Raw genomic sequence first — 18,272 nt, 5'->3', positions numbered from 1 at the left:
TAAGGATGAAACTCCAACACTTTGGCCACCTCATGCGAAGAATTGACTCATTGGAAAAGACCTTGATGCTCAGAGGGACTGGGGGCAGGAGGAGAAGGGGACGACAAAGGATGAGATGGTTGGATGGCATCACTGACTCAATGGACATGGGTTTGGGGGGACTCCGGGAGTTGGTGATGGACAGGGAGCCCTGGCGTGCTGCAATTCATGGGGTCGCAAAGAGTCTGACACGACTGAGCGACTGAACTGAACTGAACTGAAACTCCCCAAAACTGCATGATACAGTGTTATTTGCTAATAACACTGTATCTGTGTTGATTGTGTGTAGTTCTGTTGTTGATTCTCTCTGTAACTCTTCTACTGTGAAGCTGATAAAAGCTGGCTGTCCCCAACGAGTTGTCTTTTCTACTGTCTCCTTTATGGTTTCATATATCTCCTTTTTCAGAGAATCTCATTCTCTTTGTGCTCTCAATCTAGAATGTTGAATAAGTTCTGTGCTGCTTAGCTGTCTGAATATAATCAAGATTAGAAGTAAAGTTGCCAAGGAGAACTGATAACTAAATCCTATATATCAAACTCCAAGACAATTTGTGCCAGACGGAGACAGGAAGCATGTGTGGGCTTCATGCTTTCATTGTATCCAGGGATCTCTCTCTTGCTATTAGCTCACACCAGGAGAAAGAGTCAAAATGTTTAGTGTGCATATAGAAATGGGTTTCATTTTTTGGACCTATATCAGTCAGCTGGCAGTGGTTGCCTTTACTGCTGCATTAAGAATGACTCTCAGCCCAAGCCTCACTTAACAAAAAATAACATCTTAACCAATAAAAGTTATTGCGTGGGTCTGAGACACAGTAACCTCAGTGTTGATACAGGCAATATGTATTTGCTGACACTGATACAGTTAGAACAACTACTAATTAGGAGTCCCAGGTTTGGAATTCAAAATTCTGGTGTTAAAACTTACTGGCTGAGTGACAGTGGGCTATCAATATCTCTCGGCCAAAACACCCTCATCAACAAAATAGAAATAATAATTATAATTCCCAATTGGGCTGCTGTGAAAATCAATTGAAATAACTCTTTTTAAGTTCTATAAATATTTATTGAGTACATTCTAATACGCCTGACACTCTAGCATCACCCCAAGAGTAACATAAGGAATAAGTCAAGTTCTCTGCCCTTGAGAAGTTAAGAATCAAATGGGAAAAAAAGATTAAGTGAGGAGATGATTCCAGTATAATGTAGCAAAGACATGGATAACTGAGTCACAAAGTGTTATAAGAACACAGAAGATAGTCACCCTATCAAGTAGGATGATTTCTGCAATAGCTGATATAAACTGGCTTAATAATAAGGAAATCTATTGACTAACATTACAGCCAGGGCTCAAAATGTCGAGTCGGTGGCTCAGTGGTGTTCTCCAGGACTCAGGGTCTTCACATCTCTGCCTACTGTAAGCAGCAGTGCCTGCATCTTGAAGACAAATTACACAATGGATTACGACAGCAATTTAAATTCCCTGCCTTACTCATTTCCCTCTTCCCTCATCTCATTGGTTCAAACATATTTAACCTGACACATTTCTGAACTAATCATCTATAAAGGAAATGGAATTATCATTATTGACTGTGACACAGAATTGGTGATAGGTGGTAACTGTAATATTCACTTGAGATTCCAAACCAGTTGAAAGATGTGAAGTGGGAGTAGAGAGGTGGTTTTCTGTAGGACATCAGTCCAAGTTTTTAAAGGATGAGTAAGAATTTGGCCAAAGAAAGAAGAGGAGGATGACCATCTCCAAACAAGGGGATAACATGATCATGATTGTGGAGGCAAATTAGGATAGAAGTAACAGTTAGCGGTAGCATTTACAGTGAGCTATGGATTCCCGAAATATCTGTGGTTGATTGAAATCTACCTACAGAGTAAGAGAAGTATCATGGTCTTAACATGTCACTAAATTAACTTTCAATACATTTTTACTTTATGTTTCTTTGCTATCAAATATATGATTCCTCTAAATTTTTTTTGTTTCGACCTCTTAGATATCTCTCCACGGAAAATTAAAATATACAATTCTTTGGGCATAGCACACAATTCAGTGTATGGAATAAGCTATGCAGCATAAAGAGTAACACACTAATAACTCTCAATTTTGAATCATCAGTTAATTTAGAAAGACAAATGTTCTTAAATATAAGTCTAAAAAAAAAGCTCTTCTAATTAGTTTTGTGTGGGATAGATTAGCCTTTCCAGGGTAGATTTATTTCATTATATTTTCTTGAAAACACAGAAGTGGGTGTAGCACAGGTAGCCCCTTACTGCATACCCTAATTGAGTCATATTGGCTGTCTTATCAGTGGAAATGACTCCATCATCCTAGCATCGTGTTTTAACCCATGTTCTTTACTTATCCTATGTTTACAAAAAGAAAAAAAAAAAAAAACAGAGAGATGGTATGTCAGGAATATCTACCCAAAGACCAAATGAAACAGCCATATACAACTTTAAAATGCATTTTAAATGAAATCAAAATTACATCTTCGTGACTAATGTTGTAAGTAACCCCTGTTAGGAATACTAGCGGAACACATAATGGAATAGGGAAAATTCAGAGTACATTCAGAAAGTCGAAAGTCATGGGAATGGTGGTGATCTCACAGTAATTCCCACTGAAAGGCTAAGATGACCGCTTAATCATATGAGCTACGTTTTGAAGCATCAGTATAACTTATGATTTAGTTTGCTTTCTGAATCATAAAGAATGGGAACAGAAAGTTGATTGCCTAGTGAGAATTTCAGAAGAGATAGGCAAAGGAAGCATTCTTTCTATAAGAGACGTAGGCACACTCAGGAAGCAATTTACTCTAGCTATTCTAAATATTATAAATCTGGAGAAATCAGACTATATTTAGTCTGATTGCGGAATACCGCTGGGTAGTGATGTGAAAACAGTCATTTCTTTAGGCATCTCAGTAAAAGAGAAAAGAGACAAAAGCTGTCCTGCAAAATCTGGGTAGGTAGCAGAGTGGAAAGAGGAAATAATTTCAAATACAATACCTGTTTATCAACAGACAACATACAATAAATATATTTAAAACTGCATTGCAGTTCCTCTCTCCTTAGCATTTAAATTGATTCACCAGTTTACATCCACTCACCACCTTCCCCTCAAATATGGATGGGAAAACTCTGATTCGAATAAAATCTTTATTTTTCTCTTTTGGATCCCCCTCATTGCCAAACATTATTAAAGTTTCACCTTTAATTTCACTGCAAGACATCTAAATGAAAGGGAATGATGAACTTGGCTACAGGAACTCTCAAATTTAATCTCCTCTGCAGTCTGATTCCTGTAGTGTGAATAGCAGCCTGATCTTATTGGCACTTTCAACTGCAATGCCAGATTCATTTCAAAACTTCATACAATGTATTTGTCATCACCACACTTCCATCGGTAAGGACACTGACACCAAACTGCTACCAGTTGGTGGTCTGAGAAAGATAGCTTGCGGGAAAGAAAATTCTCTCCTCTAAACCTAAATAACTCATCTCATATATTATATGTCTTCTGTTTCTGCAAGAGTACACTATTGCTTTCCACCATTCGATCTTTCAGTAATCCATCTAGGTAACAATAAAGAAATAAAAGAACATTTACTCACTGCTTCCTTCTGGAATGACAGCAATATATTTCACAAATTTCAAGAAAAAGTTTCCCAGCCGGAAAGAAGAAAAAAAACAGATTAGAATCAATATCACTGCTGATTATGTTGAAATATTAGACCTGTCTTTCACTATTTCAGTCTACCTCTGCTACGTACTAACATGATGAGGCTGCCCATAGGTCCCCTTCTTTCTAGAACAGAGTTTCTCAAAGTACAGTCCTTGGACCAGCACCATAGCATCTCAAGTTGGGGGAAGCAGTGTCAGAATCTTGCATTTTTATTATCCATCTGAGTGATGGATATATAATATCCATCTTATATATAATCAGTTTTAGAACCAACAACATAGAAAAAAGGAGATAAAGCAACATGTCCCCCTTTCACTTCAGACTCAATTTTTCTACACAAATAAGTCTGCTAATATTCAGAAGAGTCTGTTTTTCTTGTTCTTCTTCAAAAACATTCCAATACCCTCTGGAATTACTACAAAATGAAAATATGAATAACCTAGTCCTCCCCTGAGAGGCACAAACTGACTTGATTGTTGGAAAACAAGACTCAGGAGGATGGTATAAGTTACCAGTACTGTCTAACTGGGAAAGAAATAGGATTCACTGATGTTTAGTTGTTTTTTGTTTTGTTTTACATTTTCAAAGGAAGGACACAAGCAGCACACTGAAGCCCTTCAGATATTACCCAACAACTGATAAACAGTAGGAGGTGCTCAAAATAATGAATGAAATCACATGAGAAACTATATCATTTCCTCCTTAGAAAGTGATTTTTAAATAGCATCATGGAGACCTCGCTGGCAGTCCAGTGGTTAGGACTTTATCTTCCAATGAAGGGAGTGCAGGTTTGATCCCTACTCATGGAGCTAAAGGAGAAGGCAATGGCAACCCACTCCAGTACTCTTGCCTGGGAAATCCCATGGACAGAAGAGCCTGGTAGGCTACAGTCCATGGGGTCGAGAAGAGTCAGATACGACTGACTTCACTTTCATTTTCACTTTCATGCACTGGAGAAGGAAATGGCAACTCACTCCAGTATTTTGCCTGGAAAATCCCAGAGATGGGAGCCTGGTGGGCTGCCATCTATGGGGTCACACAGAGTCGGACACAACTGAGGTGACTTAGCAGCAGCAGCAGCAGGGAGCTAAGATTCCACAGGCCTAAGGGCCAAAAAAACCCAAAACATTAAACAGAAGCAATGTTGCAATTGGAGAAGACTCTTGAGAGTCCCTTGGACTGCAAGGAGATCCAACCAGTCCATCCTAAAGGAGACCAGTCCTGGGTGTTCATTGGAAGGACTGATGCTGAAGCTGAGACTCCAGTACTTTGGCCACCTGATGCGAAGATCTGACTCATTTGAAAAGACCCTGATGCTAGGAAAGATTGAGGGCAGGAGAAGACAAGAACAGAGGATGAGATGGTTGGATGGCATCACCGACTCAATGGACATGAGTTTGGGTAAACCCCAGGAGTTGGTGATGGATAGGGAGGCCTGGCGTGCTGCGGTTCATGGAGTCGCAAAGAGTCAGACACGACTGAGCGACTGACCTGAACTGAACTGAGTGTTGCAATAAATTCAATAAAGATTTTAAAAAATTGCCACATAAAATATTTAATAATAATAATAATAATGATAAACATCATTATCACTATGGTACGATTTGAATTGAACCCCGTATCTCTTACAGGAGTGGATCCATTAAATATCTTTTCAAGTATCCTTGTCACAGTTTGAGTTGCACTACAACCAAACTCTGTGACAAAGAATCATGGGCATTTATTTATTGTATTTACTGAGCAATAATGCCAAGGAACCAGCACAAGAGTCGGGGAGCGAGACAGTACACGGAAGGAGGCTGATTTTATTATTTAGTCATTAAGTTGTGTCTGACTCTTTTGCAACCACATGGACTGTAGCTCACCAGCCTCCTCTTTCCATGAGATTGCCCAGGCAAGGGTACTAGAGTGGGTTGCTATTTCCGTTTCCAAGGAATCTTCCTGACCCAGGGATCGAACTCATGTCTCTTGCACTGGCAGGCGGATTCTTTGCTGCTGCCACCAAGTGTGTACATTTTTTAAAAAATCAGACTATTAGTAACCGGTGCTTCATCTCACTGCAAATTGTAGGATACAGCATAGAACATAACCTCAAGGTTATTCCATCTGAGGGGTAAGGTAACTGGCATTTATATACCACCTCTCAATCACTGGTTGAAGGCTGCTTCCTGGAACTGTTAATTCCCTGGCACTTCTGACTGCGTATATGAGCAACGAAGGCTCCAATGGCTGGAGAAATTCCTTAGGCAAAGAGATGCAGGTGGTGTCAGTTGAATTTCTAGCTGGCATGCAGACATGGTATGGCTAAGAGGATCTGGCCAGGAAAGAAGAGTACTTGCTAAGTCTGACTGCTCCAAAAAGTCATTAAATCTAAATTTACACTGCTAATATAAAATGCATGTCCATGTTTATTCTCTCCTCTTTCGATTTCCTCTGAACACCTGGTAACATAGTTCTAAGATTTTCAAACCCTGCACAAAGAGAAGTTTTTTAACTCAAAATAGAAATAAATAAAAAGTTAAAAGGAGAAATGATAATGACTTTCTTTAAAATAGAACTCCAATTACTATTATCCTTTCCAAAATGCACATCTTAATAAACTGTATGTTTATATGAACAATGCTGCCATTATTCAAAATTTTTAGATTTGTATTTGAAATTTAATTTAGAGATACTGTATTCTCTATCATGGCTCTCATTTTATAATGTCTCTTAAATAGGTTGATTGATTGCATGAATATACTTGTATGGCAAAGAAATATCTGATGAATGCTGCTGCTGCTGCTGCTGCTAAGTCACTTCAGTCGTGTCCGACTCTGTGCGACCCCATAGACGGCAGCCCACCAGGCTCCTCTGTCCCTGGGATTCTCCAGGCAAGAACACTGGAGTGGGTTGCCATTTCCTTCTCCAGTGCATGAAAGTGAAAAGTGAAAGTGAAGGCGCTCAGTCGTGTCCGACTCTTAGCGACCCCATGGACTGCAGCCCACCAGGCTCCTGTGTCCATGGGATTCTCCAGGCAAGAGTACTGGAGTGGGGTGCCATTGCCTTCTCCATTCTGATGAATAATCTATTCCTTTTTCTTCCTAAAATATAAGAAAACAAATATTATGCTGAAACAGAAAGTCTTGTTTAAAAAAGAAAAAAAAGATATGCAGAAAAGTAAAGCAGTGCTTATTAATCAAATAAAGCACAACATGATCAAAGGTTTTATTTTTAAAAATAGTAAGTTGAAAATACAAATGTGGTTCTATTTAGAATTCTGGTGAATCACAAAATATTCTGATCAACCAATTCCCATATGAATCAAGTTTGACCTTATTCTCACAGGTCAGCCGAAGAATATTTCTTGAGATTTAAAGATAAAAATAAACAAAATAAAACTTCCAATTCCAATCACAGACATATAAACATGTCTAAACATTGTAACAAACTCAAGTAAATGATTATTCTAGTATGCTTTCCACCAATTAAAGTCATCCTAGAAAAGGCACGACAGTGTTAAGGATTGCAAACACATGCCATTTTAGCTAAGATTAAAGATCACATTTTTGGCTTGTTCAAGGTTAATGATGCAAGGCAAGAACTCACAGAAATATGCCTCTGAAAAGAAAAGCCAAGTCACTGTAATGATGGGAAATCATTTCTCATGCTTTCTGTGCAAACATATATACCACTTAAGGAAAATATTTGCATGGGGGAGGTTAGTGGAACTGTTAAAACAAGAAACCTTGTATTCAAGGGAGTGATACAGAGGTACCAGAGAACTCAACTCCATGTACCTGTCAGTGTGTGAACCTTGTTCTTCCTGATGTATTGCGGTCTTCTCCAGGATGGATATTTGCTTTATATAAGTACAGAATGTACACTGCATTATTCCTTAATAAACATGTTTCCTGAAATATACAGACACTTTTTTTTTAAACAGCCTATTTAGCAAATTATAGAGTAAAATATGTGCTGAGTACTCAGAATCTGATCGCTCGAGTGGGAAGTTTGGTATTTATACAATGGCACTGCAGTGTCCTCTGCCCATTTTGCATCATGGAGACATGAACAGAGGTAAAGAGTGGTCACCTGCCAGTCAGTGGGAATGCTGTCCACTGCCCTGGCATTATGGGCATTTTCCCAACCTGCTCTGGGAAGATGTCCCCTGATGTTCCATCTTCCTCAACTGCAAGTGAAACCTAGCACAATAAACCAGTTACATGTCAAAGAAACAAAGGTGAAAACAGTGAATTTACTTAATCTAAGGGAGATATATGTCAGCTTGCAGTTTGCATCACACTTCATTTACTTTTAAATGCTCCCCCTTTTTTTATTGAAGTATAAACCATTTACAATGTTATGCTAGTTTGTGGTGATTCAGTTACATAAAATGAATGTGCTATATAGTAGGACTTTGTCATTTATCTATTTTATATATAGTCATGTGTATCTGTTAATCCCAAACTCCTAATTTATCCCTTCCTTTCTTTTCCCGTTTGGTAACATAAGTTTGTTTTCTATGTCTGTGAGTCTATTTATGTTTGTTAATAAGTTCATGCATCATTTTTTAAAGATTTCATATATAAATGATATCATATGATATTTGCCTTTCTGTGTCTGACTTATTTCACTTAGTATGATAATCTATAGGATTGTAAGGACCAATACTATTAAAATTACCATACTACCCAGGGCAATCTACAGGTTCAATGCAATCCCTATCAAATTACCAATGCCATTTTCTACAGAACTAGACCAAACAATTAAAAAATTCCCATGGAAACTTAAATACCCTCTTGGAGATGTAGGAAACACACCTGTTAACGAGACAAGAAAAACCTATGTATACTCTATACTCAGTAGACTTCTTTTGATTCATAATAATTATTAGATGTGCAGCGGAGAGAAATCAAAGCTAATTTACCAAAGTACTAGAAATCAGATTTCATATCAGATACTCATTCATATAATCTATGATATAATTTTATTACTCAAAATAAACACTACTGACTAACATTATCTGTTACCATCACAGGCTGGGTGAGAAATAGAAACATTAGTGAGATTCACTGAAGAGCATCAGTGATAAATAAAAATAGAGAAAGGGTCAAAGTACTAGATATCTACAGAGATACCTGTAGAAAATCATATATGACTACTTGACTCTTAAGTAATCCAAAGTAGATCTCGTTTTTAAACTCACAAGTTTTAGGGATAACAGCTACTTCGTAGTTTCAGTGTAGCATAGATATTTTTAAGTCCTCAAGCTAATGGTAGGAATGAACTTTTGAGGGAAAGAGAAACATGCCTTTCTAGTGAGGGGAGTTATGCTGAACAAGACACTGTCAAGAGTCCTACAGAATCCTGATCACAGCTATGAGAAAATCTCTTGGCTCCACAAGCTGAATAGGTTGTCCACTTGTGCAAGGATACTGAATCCTTTTGGTATAAGGGATACCTGGAGTGAGTCAATATGGACAAGTCTTAAAATAAAGAACAAAGTAAGTAACCTTGAAAATTATAGCAAGTCTCAAGTCTAATTAGATTTGAGTTTAATTTTTAATAAAAAATTATTTTCTTTGGTCTCATCCATTTACCTATGAATAAATTCTGAAATAAAAGCCTATGAAACAATAGACTCAGAGTAAAGAAAAGTCTCAATTGTTAAAAGAAAAAAAAAATCACAGGAGATTCATTGAACAGATCTCAACCCTTTTTTTCTCTCTAAGCCTTTAAATGAATGTCAAGAGTCCTGTCAACTTCTGTAACTGTGTAAAGGCTATGACAATACTCATGTGTTTGTCACTCAGTCGTGTCTTACTCTTTGCAACCCCATGGACTGTAGCCCACCAGGCTCCTCTGTCCATGGAATTTTCCAGGCAAGAATAGTGCAGTGGGTAGTCATTTCCTTCTTCAGGTGATCTTCCTGACCCAGGGATCAAACCTGGATATCCCGCATTGCAGGCAGATTGTTTACCATCCGAGTAACCAGGAAAGTCCTATGACAATATGTGCAGAGTCAAACAGGAGCACTCTCTGGCAAATTGGGGTCATCAATCATCTAGAATCTCATAGATGATGAACTTCAAAAAGTGCAACCAGATCACATTTTCAGTTTCTCACTGGAGCAAAGATTACATCAGCCACGTGGAGGCCAGTGCATTTTTGTAACCATGACTGTGCTTGTTGCCCCATAAATTTTGAAGGAGCCATCCAAGCACTAAAAACTACAAAGACTTCATGAAACTGATCTGAACAAGTAGTAATTCCTACATCTCCCATAGAAACTCTGAGTGTAAGCTCATGCTGAAAAATGAGTTATTTCACAGGAATAAGCAATAGAACTCCAGAGCTGCTGTAAAATGGTAAAGTTGATAGCTCTGTCAAAAATGTTCTGCCCTCAACTCCAAGGTGTACATTACATGTATGTGCAGGAGGGGGTGGTTTCCCCACACCACATCAAGCAAATTGCCCAGTCCAGCTGCTTTACCATTCAACTTATTTCTGATACTGTCTATCTGCAGGTAGCATCAGAGTCCACAGGTAAAGGGCTCACTCCCTCAAGACTGCCCTTCGCTTGAGACACTAATCTCAAGTCCAGGTTACCTGTGCTTCTCACCAAACTGACTAAAATCAGAAGTTCCCACGACCTGTTACTACAGTTTGATTAATTTGTTAGAGTAGCTCACAGAACTCAGAAAACCCATTTGCTTACTAGATAACCATTTTGTTATAACAGAATAAAATTCAGGAACAATGAGGTGGATAAGATGCATAGGGCAAGGCATGGGAAAAGGCAAAGAGCCTCCATTTGCTGCTGTTCCCAAATATCTATGTATTTATCAATCTGGGAGCTCTCTGAACCATGTCCTTTGGATTTCTACGGACATTTCCTTACACAGGCATGATTGATTAACTCATTAGCCATTAGTGTTTCAGTCAACCTCCAGCCCCTCCCCTTTCCCAAGATATCATTGGATGGGGTTGAAAGTTCTAATCTTCTATTCATGGTTACCTGGGGCAACCAGACCTCACCTTTAGGTACTTTTCCAAAGTCACCTCATTAATATAAATCCAGTAGTGGTAGAAAGGGGCTTGATGTGAATAACAAGATGCGAATTTCAACTTTATGGACATGATTTCAGGAACTGAGGACCACTGGCCAAACGTTATACCAAAAGCTTCTCCCATTGCTCGTACTGCTCAGGAAATGCCAATGATTTTACAAGCTGTGTGCTAGAATAGGGACGGAGACCAGATAGATTCTTCTAATTATAAATCAGAATCTCTCACTGAGCAATACTGAAGAAGGGGCAGTATACACTGTGAAAGGAGTCCCCAGCAGCTGTTAAAATCTTCAAAACCTGCTATGACAAAGCTGGGCAGTCATCTGTCACTGGGTCTCAATCAAACAAATGATCTTGTTTCCACAGCTAGAGGCTGGGAGGATGAACTAGTATGGTCATTCTAATCTCCATTATTATTTCCATTTTACTAGTATAAAAGAATGCTGTTTGCACAAATCCCCTAGGACAGAAAACAATAAGTGTGCATTACAAATGAAATAAGCTCTCAGCTTATTTTGAATGTGCCAGGCATCTCACTTATCACTTTCATATAAGTAATTTACAATCTGAGAGTGAGAGGTAGGTTTTTATTATCCCTACTTTCCAGCTGAAGGAAAAGATGTCTCCACAGTTAAGACCATCTACCAGAACAGTAGCAGACTGGAAATTCCAACCTGTCTGACTCTAGAGCTCAGGTTTTAAACACCTGTTCTACTCTTTTTGAATTCAAAAATTGATCTTAGGTGCTCATGTTAATAATTCACATGTATGTCACCACAATTCAAAAATTGCTTGGTAATATTAGAATCTACTGTTAAATGATTTAGTCAAAAAGGACTATAGCTAGTACAATCTGGTGTGGCTCTCTATTTAATTAAACAACTACCTGGCTTCATGAGGTAATCAATTACATCAGTTGATAAATGTTTATTTGTATAATTATGGCAGTGATTTAAAAAAGGAAGGATGTATGGAGGGAGAGAAGGAGGCAGAAAGGAAGAGGGAAGGACAGAAAGAAGGAAGTGATGGAGAAAAGGAGGGAATGAGAGAGAAGAGGCAAGAGGAAGGAAGGGAAGAGGAAATATTAATACACTGCTGAATGCCAACCCTGTGTGAATGCTAAAATCCATTCTGAATCCACTTTGTAATTTCATTCTATTCTGTGGATCTCTTCACTCCATAAGTCAAAACATTTCACTCCACACACCATGAGTATTATAAATTATGACTATTCATGACAGGACTGATTAATAGACATACTCGATACTCTTCCAGGAGACTGAATATTTTTTTAATTCTAAGATAAAGGTTTTAAATGTCACTTTTCTCATTTCCATGTGACTTATGTATTTGCTAAATCACCCTTCATTGCACAAAACCACTGTACCAGAAGTTTGGTGATGAGGGAAAGACACCACTTTTAATAGTTTTGTTAATCTTGACAACTTATATTTTAACACAGTTCTTTAGAATTGTTAGTATTATGTCTAGAACTGATTCTAATCTAATGCTATATAACTGAAAAGATGCAGCTTTTTACTTTTTATTTTTTTCCTTTTAACTTGGAGGGGGCTTCAGCCCTGCAGTTTACAAGGTGGTATTTGTTAAAAATGATAACATATAAAAAGCATGTTACATAATAACACCAATAAACACAAATAAATCTTGTTTTTGTATTAATGAGTTGGAGGTTCTCCAGACACTTTTTGTATTGTGCATGTCTTAATAAACTAAGAACTCCAGAGATCCCTCTGAGTTCTCTGCACTGCATTTAGGTATAATCAGTGTTCTGTCACAGAGCACACAGCTCTATATTAAGTCAAAGCAGCTTTCTCTGCAGAAATATGTCACTGTCATCAACTCAAACATGGATATTCAAGACTAGGAAAGACTGTTTCTCTCCTTGTGGAAGATGATCTGAGAGTGGTGATGTGTTATTTGGCAGACATTACTCAATCTCCATGTTTCTTTGAGTCATACCTTGCTCATTCTGGCAGACAGCCTTCAGGATTCGATGTCCAGGGCCACACTTGCCATGGTCAGGAATACAGATCCCTTCTGACGTCAGCCACTGGTAACACACAGGATCCTCACAGGGAACAGATTCCACCAAGTGAGGGCAACGGCCCGCAGGCCCCGTAGGTTCCATGAGGACATGGCGCTGTCTCATTCTAAAACCTAAAACAAAAAAGAAAAAAGGGTTTTGAGGATCTATCCTGATCTAGCAAAGGAAAAGAATCAGCAGCCAGGAAATTGATGAAACTTTTATTTATACATCTACATCTCAAAAGAAGAGAAGCTAAAGGCAAGGAGAAAAGGAAAGATATACCCATCTGAATGCAGAGTTTCAAAGAATAGTAAGGAGAGATAAGAAAGCCTTCCTCAGTGATCAATGCAAAGAAATAGAGGAAAACAGTAGAATGGGAAAGACTGGAGAGCTCTTCAAGAAAATTAGAGATACCAAGGGAACATTTCATGCAAAGATGGGCACAATAAACAACGGAAATGGTATGGACCTAACAGAAGCAGAAGATATTAAAAAGAGTTGGCAAGAATACACAGAAGAACTATACAAAAAAGATCTTCATGAACCAGATAACCACAATGGTGTGATCACTCATTGAGAGCCTGACATCCTGGAATTCGAAAGTCAAGTGGACCTTAAGAAGCATCACTATGAACAAAGCTAGCAGAGGTGATGAAACTCCATTTGAGCTTTTAAAATCCTAAAAGATGATGCTATGAAAGTGTTGCACTCAATATGCCAGTAAATTTGGAAAACTGAGCAGTGGCCACAGGACTAGAAAAGAGCAGTTTTCATTCCAATCCCAAAGAAAGGCAGTGCCAAAGAATGCTCAAACTACCACACAATTGCACTCATCTCACACGCTAGCAAAGTAATGCTCAAAACTCTCCAAGCCAGGCTTCAATAGTACGTGAACCAAGAACTCCAGATATTCAAGCTGGATTTAGAAAAGGCAGAGGAACCAGAGATCAAATTGCAAAATCTGTTGGATCATAGAAAAAGCAAGAGAGTTTCAGGAAAACTTCTACTTCTGCTTTATTGACTACAGTCAAAGGCTGTGTGGATCAAAACAAACTGTTGAACATTCTTAATGAGATGGGAATACCAGATCAACTTACCTGCCTCCTGAGAAATCTGTATGTAGGTCAAGAAGCAACAGTTAGAACTGGACATGGAACAACAGGCTGGTTCCAAATAGGAAAAGATTACATCAATCATATAAGTCAACCTGCTTATTCACCTTATATACAGTACATCATGCAAAATGCTGGACTGGGTGAAGCACAAGCTGGAATCAAGATTGCCAGAGGAAATATCAATAACCTCAGATATGAAGACGATACCACCATTATGGCAGAAAGAAAAGAGGACCTGAAGAGCCTCTTGATGAAAATGAAAGAGAGTGAGAAAGCTGGCATAAAACTCAACATTCAAAAACCTAAGATCATGGCATCTGGTCCCATCATCTCATTGCAAATAGATGGAGAAACAATGGAAACAGTGACAGATTTTATTTTCTCGGACTCCAAAATCACTGCAGATGGTGACTGCAGCCATGAAAGTAAAAGACATTTGGCTCCTTGGAGGAAAAGCTATGACCAACCTAGACAGCATATTAAAAAGCAGAGACCTTACTTTGCCAACAAAGGTCTGTCTGGTCAAAGCTATGGTTTTTCCAGTAGTTACATATGGATGTGAGAGTTGGACCATAAAGAAAGGTGAACACCAAAGAATTGATGCTTTTGAACTGTGAAATTGGAGAAGACTGTTGAGAATCCCTTGGACTGCAGGGAGACCAAACAAGTCAATCCTAAAGGAAATCAGTCCTGAATATGCATTGGAATGGCATCACTGACTCAATGACATGAGTCTGAGCAAGCTGAAAGAGTTGGTGATGGACAGGGAAGTCTGGTGTGCTGCAGTCCATGGGATCACAAAGAGTCAGACATGACTAAGTGAACTTAACTGAACTGCTTCATTAGAAGGATTGATGCTGAAGCCCCAGTACTTTGGCCACCTGATGCAAAGAACTGACTCATTGGAAAAGATCCTGATGCTGGGAAAGAATGAAGGCAAGAATAAAAGGGGACAACAGAGAATGAGATGGTTGGATGGCATCACCGACTCAACAGACACGAGTTTGAGCAAGCTCCAGGGGTTAGTGATGGACAGGGAAGCCTGGTATGCTGCAGTCCATGGGGTCGCAAAAATTTGGACATGAATAATCGGCTGAACTAACTGAAAGATCAAAACCACATATTCTTTTAATGTGTTTTATTTTATGGGAAATTGGAAGATAAGGGGAAGAACAAAAGACAGAAGGGAAAAGAACTAGAGCAGGAAATCTGTCTTCCAAGAGTTTACAGTCTAGGAGTTGAAGAGGCCAGGCAGAATCAAATGCACTAATAAGCAGCAAATGTTCAAGGGTATCAGTAAACCGGTACAAATAAATGAAGACTCACAGATTCCTGATAGCTGGGTGGGAAGGTCCCCCAGAGAAGGAAGTGACAACCCACACCAGTATTCTTGCCTGGGAAATCCTATGGACAAAGGAGCCAAGCAGGCTACAGTCCATGGGGTCACAAAAGAGCTGGACATGATTTAGTGACTACACAACAACAGAGAAATAGCCTGAACATAGATAAACCCCATGTTCTTTTGTTACTGTTTTTCACATTCTTATTTATGACCAACCTAGATAGCATAGTCAAAAGCAGAGACATTACTTTGCCAACAAAGGTTCATCTAGTCAAGGCTATGGTTTTTCCTGTGGTCATGTATGCATGTGAGAGTTGGACTGTGAAGAAGGCTGAGCGCCGAAGAATTGATGCTTTTGAACTGTGGTGTTGGAGAAGACTCTTGAGAGTCCCTTGGACTGCAAGGAGATCCAACCAGTCCATTCTGAAGGAGATCAGCCCTGGGAGTTCTTTGGAAGGAATGATGCTAAAGCTGAAACTCCAGTACTTAGGCCACCTCATGAGAAGAATTGACTCATTGGAAAAGACTCTGATGCTGGGAGGGATTGGGGGCAGGAGGAAAAGGGGACGACAGAGGATGAGATGGCTGGATGGCATCACTGACTCGATGGACGTGAGTCTGAGTGAACTCCGGGAGTTGGTGATGGACAGGGAGGCCTGGCGTGCTGCGAATCATGGGGTCGCAAATAGTCGGACACAACTGAGCAACTGATCTGACCTGATCTGATTAGTCTGTATGAAGGTGAAATACATCTACATTTGGACACATTCCTGGTCACTGTTTCAGGCCTTGAGAGTTCCCTGCATTGCTCCCTTGACATTTCCAGGTCAGCCTGCCCTGTGAAGGCAGGACTATTGGGGGCTGCATGCCCCACCCTAGCTAGACATAGGTCTCTGGACAACTACTCAGTTTTTCAAAAATGTTTTGTGGAACTAGGGACAAAAGTTATGCCATAATAAGGATGTGAATGGACCTTCCATGCTACATGCCTACAGAGTCACAAACTCATCAGATACAAATGGAGGGATATGGGTCAACCACAAGACTGTAGGAAGTGGTGAAGTCTGTGGTAAAATGGAGGACATGTGCTGAATTTAAAGTGTACGGATTTCAGTCAGGCTCCACTGACAGTTACCACAGGAAAATGTGAACCCTCTGTTGTCAAATCTTCTGATTCTAAGACACCAGAAGTCCAAGCTATGTTCAGTTTTCATATGAAATCTATTTTTAAATGATGGAAACAAATTTATGTTTTTAAAAGCCACATAAGTTTTAAAATGTGACAGAGAACAAGATGCAACCCTTTTGTTTTTTAGTTTTCCATTTCTTGCCTTCAGGATATATCACTTCTAAAAGTTAGGCCCGGGACTTCCCTGGTGGCCTAGTGGCTAAGACTCCACAATCCCAATGTAAGGGGCCCAGGTTCCATCAGCGGTCAGCGAACTAGATCCCACATGCTGCAACTAAAGAGGGCTTCCCCGGTGACCCAGGGGTAAAGAATCCACCTACTAATATAGGAGAAACAAGAGACATGGGTTCAATCCCTGGGTCGGGAAGATCCCCTGGAGAAGGAAGTGGCAACCTACTCCAGTGTTCTTGCCTAAAAAGTCCTATGGACAGAGGAGCCTGGTGGGCTACAGTCCATGAGGTTGCAATGAATCCAACATGATTTAGTGATTGAACTCGTGCACACACAGGTCAACTGAAAGATCCCACATGCTGCAATTAAATGTCCAGTGTGCCACAACAAGGAGCAAAGATCCCACGTACTACAACTAAGACCAGCACAAGCCAATAAATACATAAATATATCTTGTTTTAAAAAAAGAGCTAGGCTTACCTCCCATGGATCTCATATTTTACTGTCCATCCTTTCATTGTCCAAATTCAATCAACAGATTTAACTCCTCTTTCAAAAAAAATGAAACCCAATCTTATTACATAATAGCATCTTGAGATTATTTCTTGGGATAGGTAAAGATATAAAAAGATAGATAGGTAGGCAGATAGACTTAGCTAGGAAGATAGAATGCCTGAGAACACTGAACTCAGAGCCAAAGACTGTGATACCCCACAATCCTTCCCACAAGAGAAGGGGAGAAAGGCAAGTTTGGGTGCATGAGCAGTAACTAAGCCAGTTGTACATCAGTTTAGCAGGGCTGTGTCTATTTTCCCACAAGGAAGGATAGAAAGCTCAAGATGTAGTTGGCAAAAGACTGGCTCCTATAAAGTAGTCAAGGAGGATGGAACAAATGGACACATGTTTTTAGGCCACAAGAGGGAGCCGAGCTCCCTTAGAATATTGCAGGGTTGGGTAAGTGTTTTAGAGACACAGTCCTAAGGGCTTTATTTGTTTTGTCTAGGGCTAACCCATCAGCCCCCTTTACAAAAGACTATTAGACTCTTACTTTGTGGAATGGTCACCTGTGGGGAGGCATCATTCAGTCAATCAGAGACCATATCCTCCAGGCATGGACAGTATTAAGGTCAGAGGTAATTAAAGCAGTAGATAGCTTCTACCACACTTCACACCTCCAAGCCTATGTCATTAATTAGTCAAAATAAAACCTGCAGAAGAGGTCAGCTCCCTTCCCAGGCCACCTTGAGAAGAGCGGCAGGAAAAATACAGGACTGAGCTCTACTTGATGAACATCAACCTACAGTGACTTCTGAGCCCTCCCTGCCACACAACTTGGATGACCTCTGTTCTTTCACGTAAGACCCACATGCTGCTTATTTATTGTCTTATGCCTGCACTTGTTTTAAGTTTATATCTTTGAGCAGGACGCGGCCTGGGTCTCCATGATTTATGATGTTTGACAATCGGCCCAGAAACTTAGCCATCTTTACAGGGGAAGGCTGGCTGTCCTATTACCCAGAGCTCAACCCCATTGAGGGGCAGGTGCAGCTTTCCTCTATAAATCCAGTTGCATCCATCTCACCATAAATCTATAGATTATATCTCCTCAGTCAATAA

General features: G+C 39.6%; 1 protein-coding gene across 16 annotated transcripts in view; it reads right to left on the bottom strand.

Moving 5' to 3' along the window:
* Positions 1 to 18,272, bottom strand: part of THSD7B (thrombospondin type 1 domain containing 7B) — a 1,262,144-nt gene that overhangs the window by 595,899 nt on the left and 647,973 nt on the right. For all 16 annotated transcript variants that reach the window (XM_086367910.1, XM_086367918.1, XM_086367926.1 and 13 more), the window contains one exon: positions 12,772 to 12,969. In XM_086367910.1, coding sequence (XP_086224036.1) covers positions 12,772 to 12,969 — 198 coding nt within the window. The remainder of the gene's footprint in view (positions 1 to 12,771; positions 12,970 to 18,272) is intronic.

The sequence above is a fragment of the Bos grunniens genome, chromosome 2, assembly GCF_055505025.1.
Source record: "Bos grunniens cultivar Pamir isolate PY7600 chromosome 2, Bosgru_T2T1.0, whole genome shotgun sequence".
Classification (NCBI taxonomy): Eukaryota; Metazoa; Chordata; class Mammalia; order Artiodactyla; family Bovidae; genus Bos; species Bos grunniens.
The sequence above is the reverse complement of the archived record's forward strand: the minus strand, read 5'-3'. Positions and strand labels throughout refer to the sequence as shown.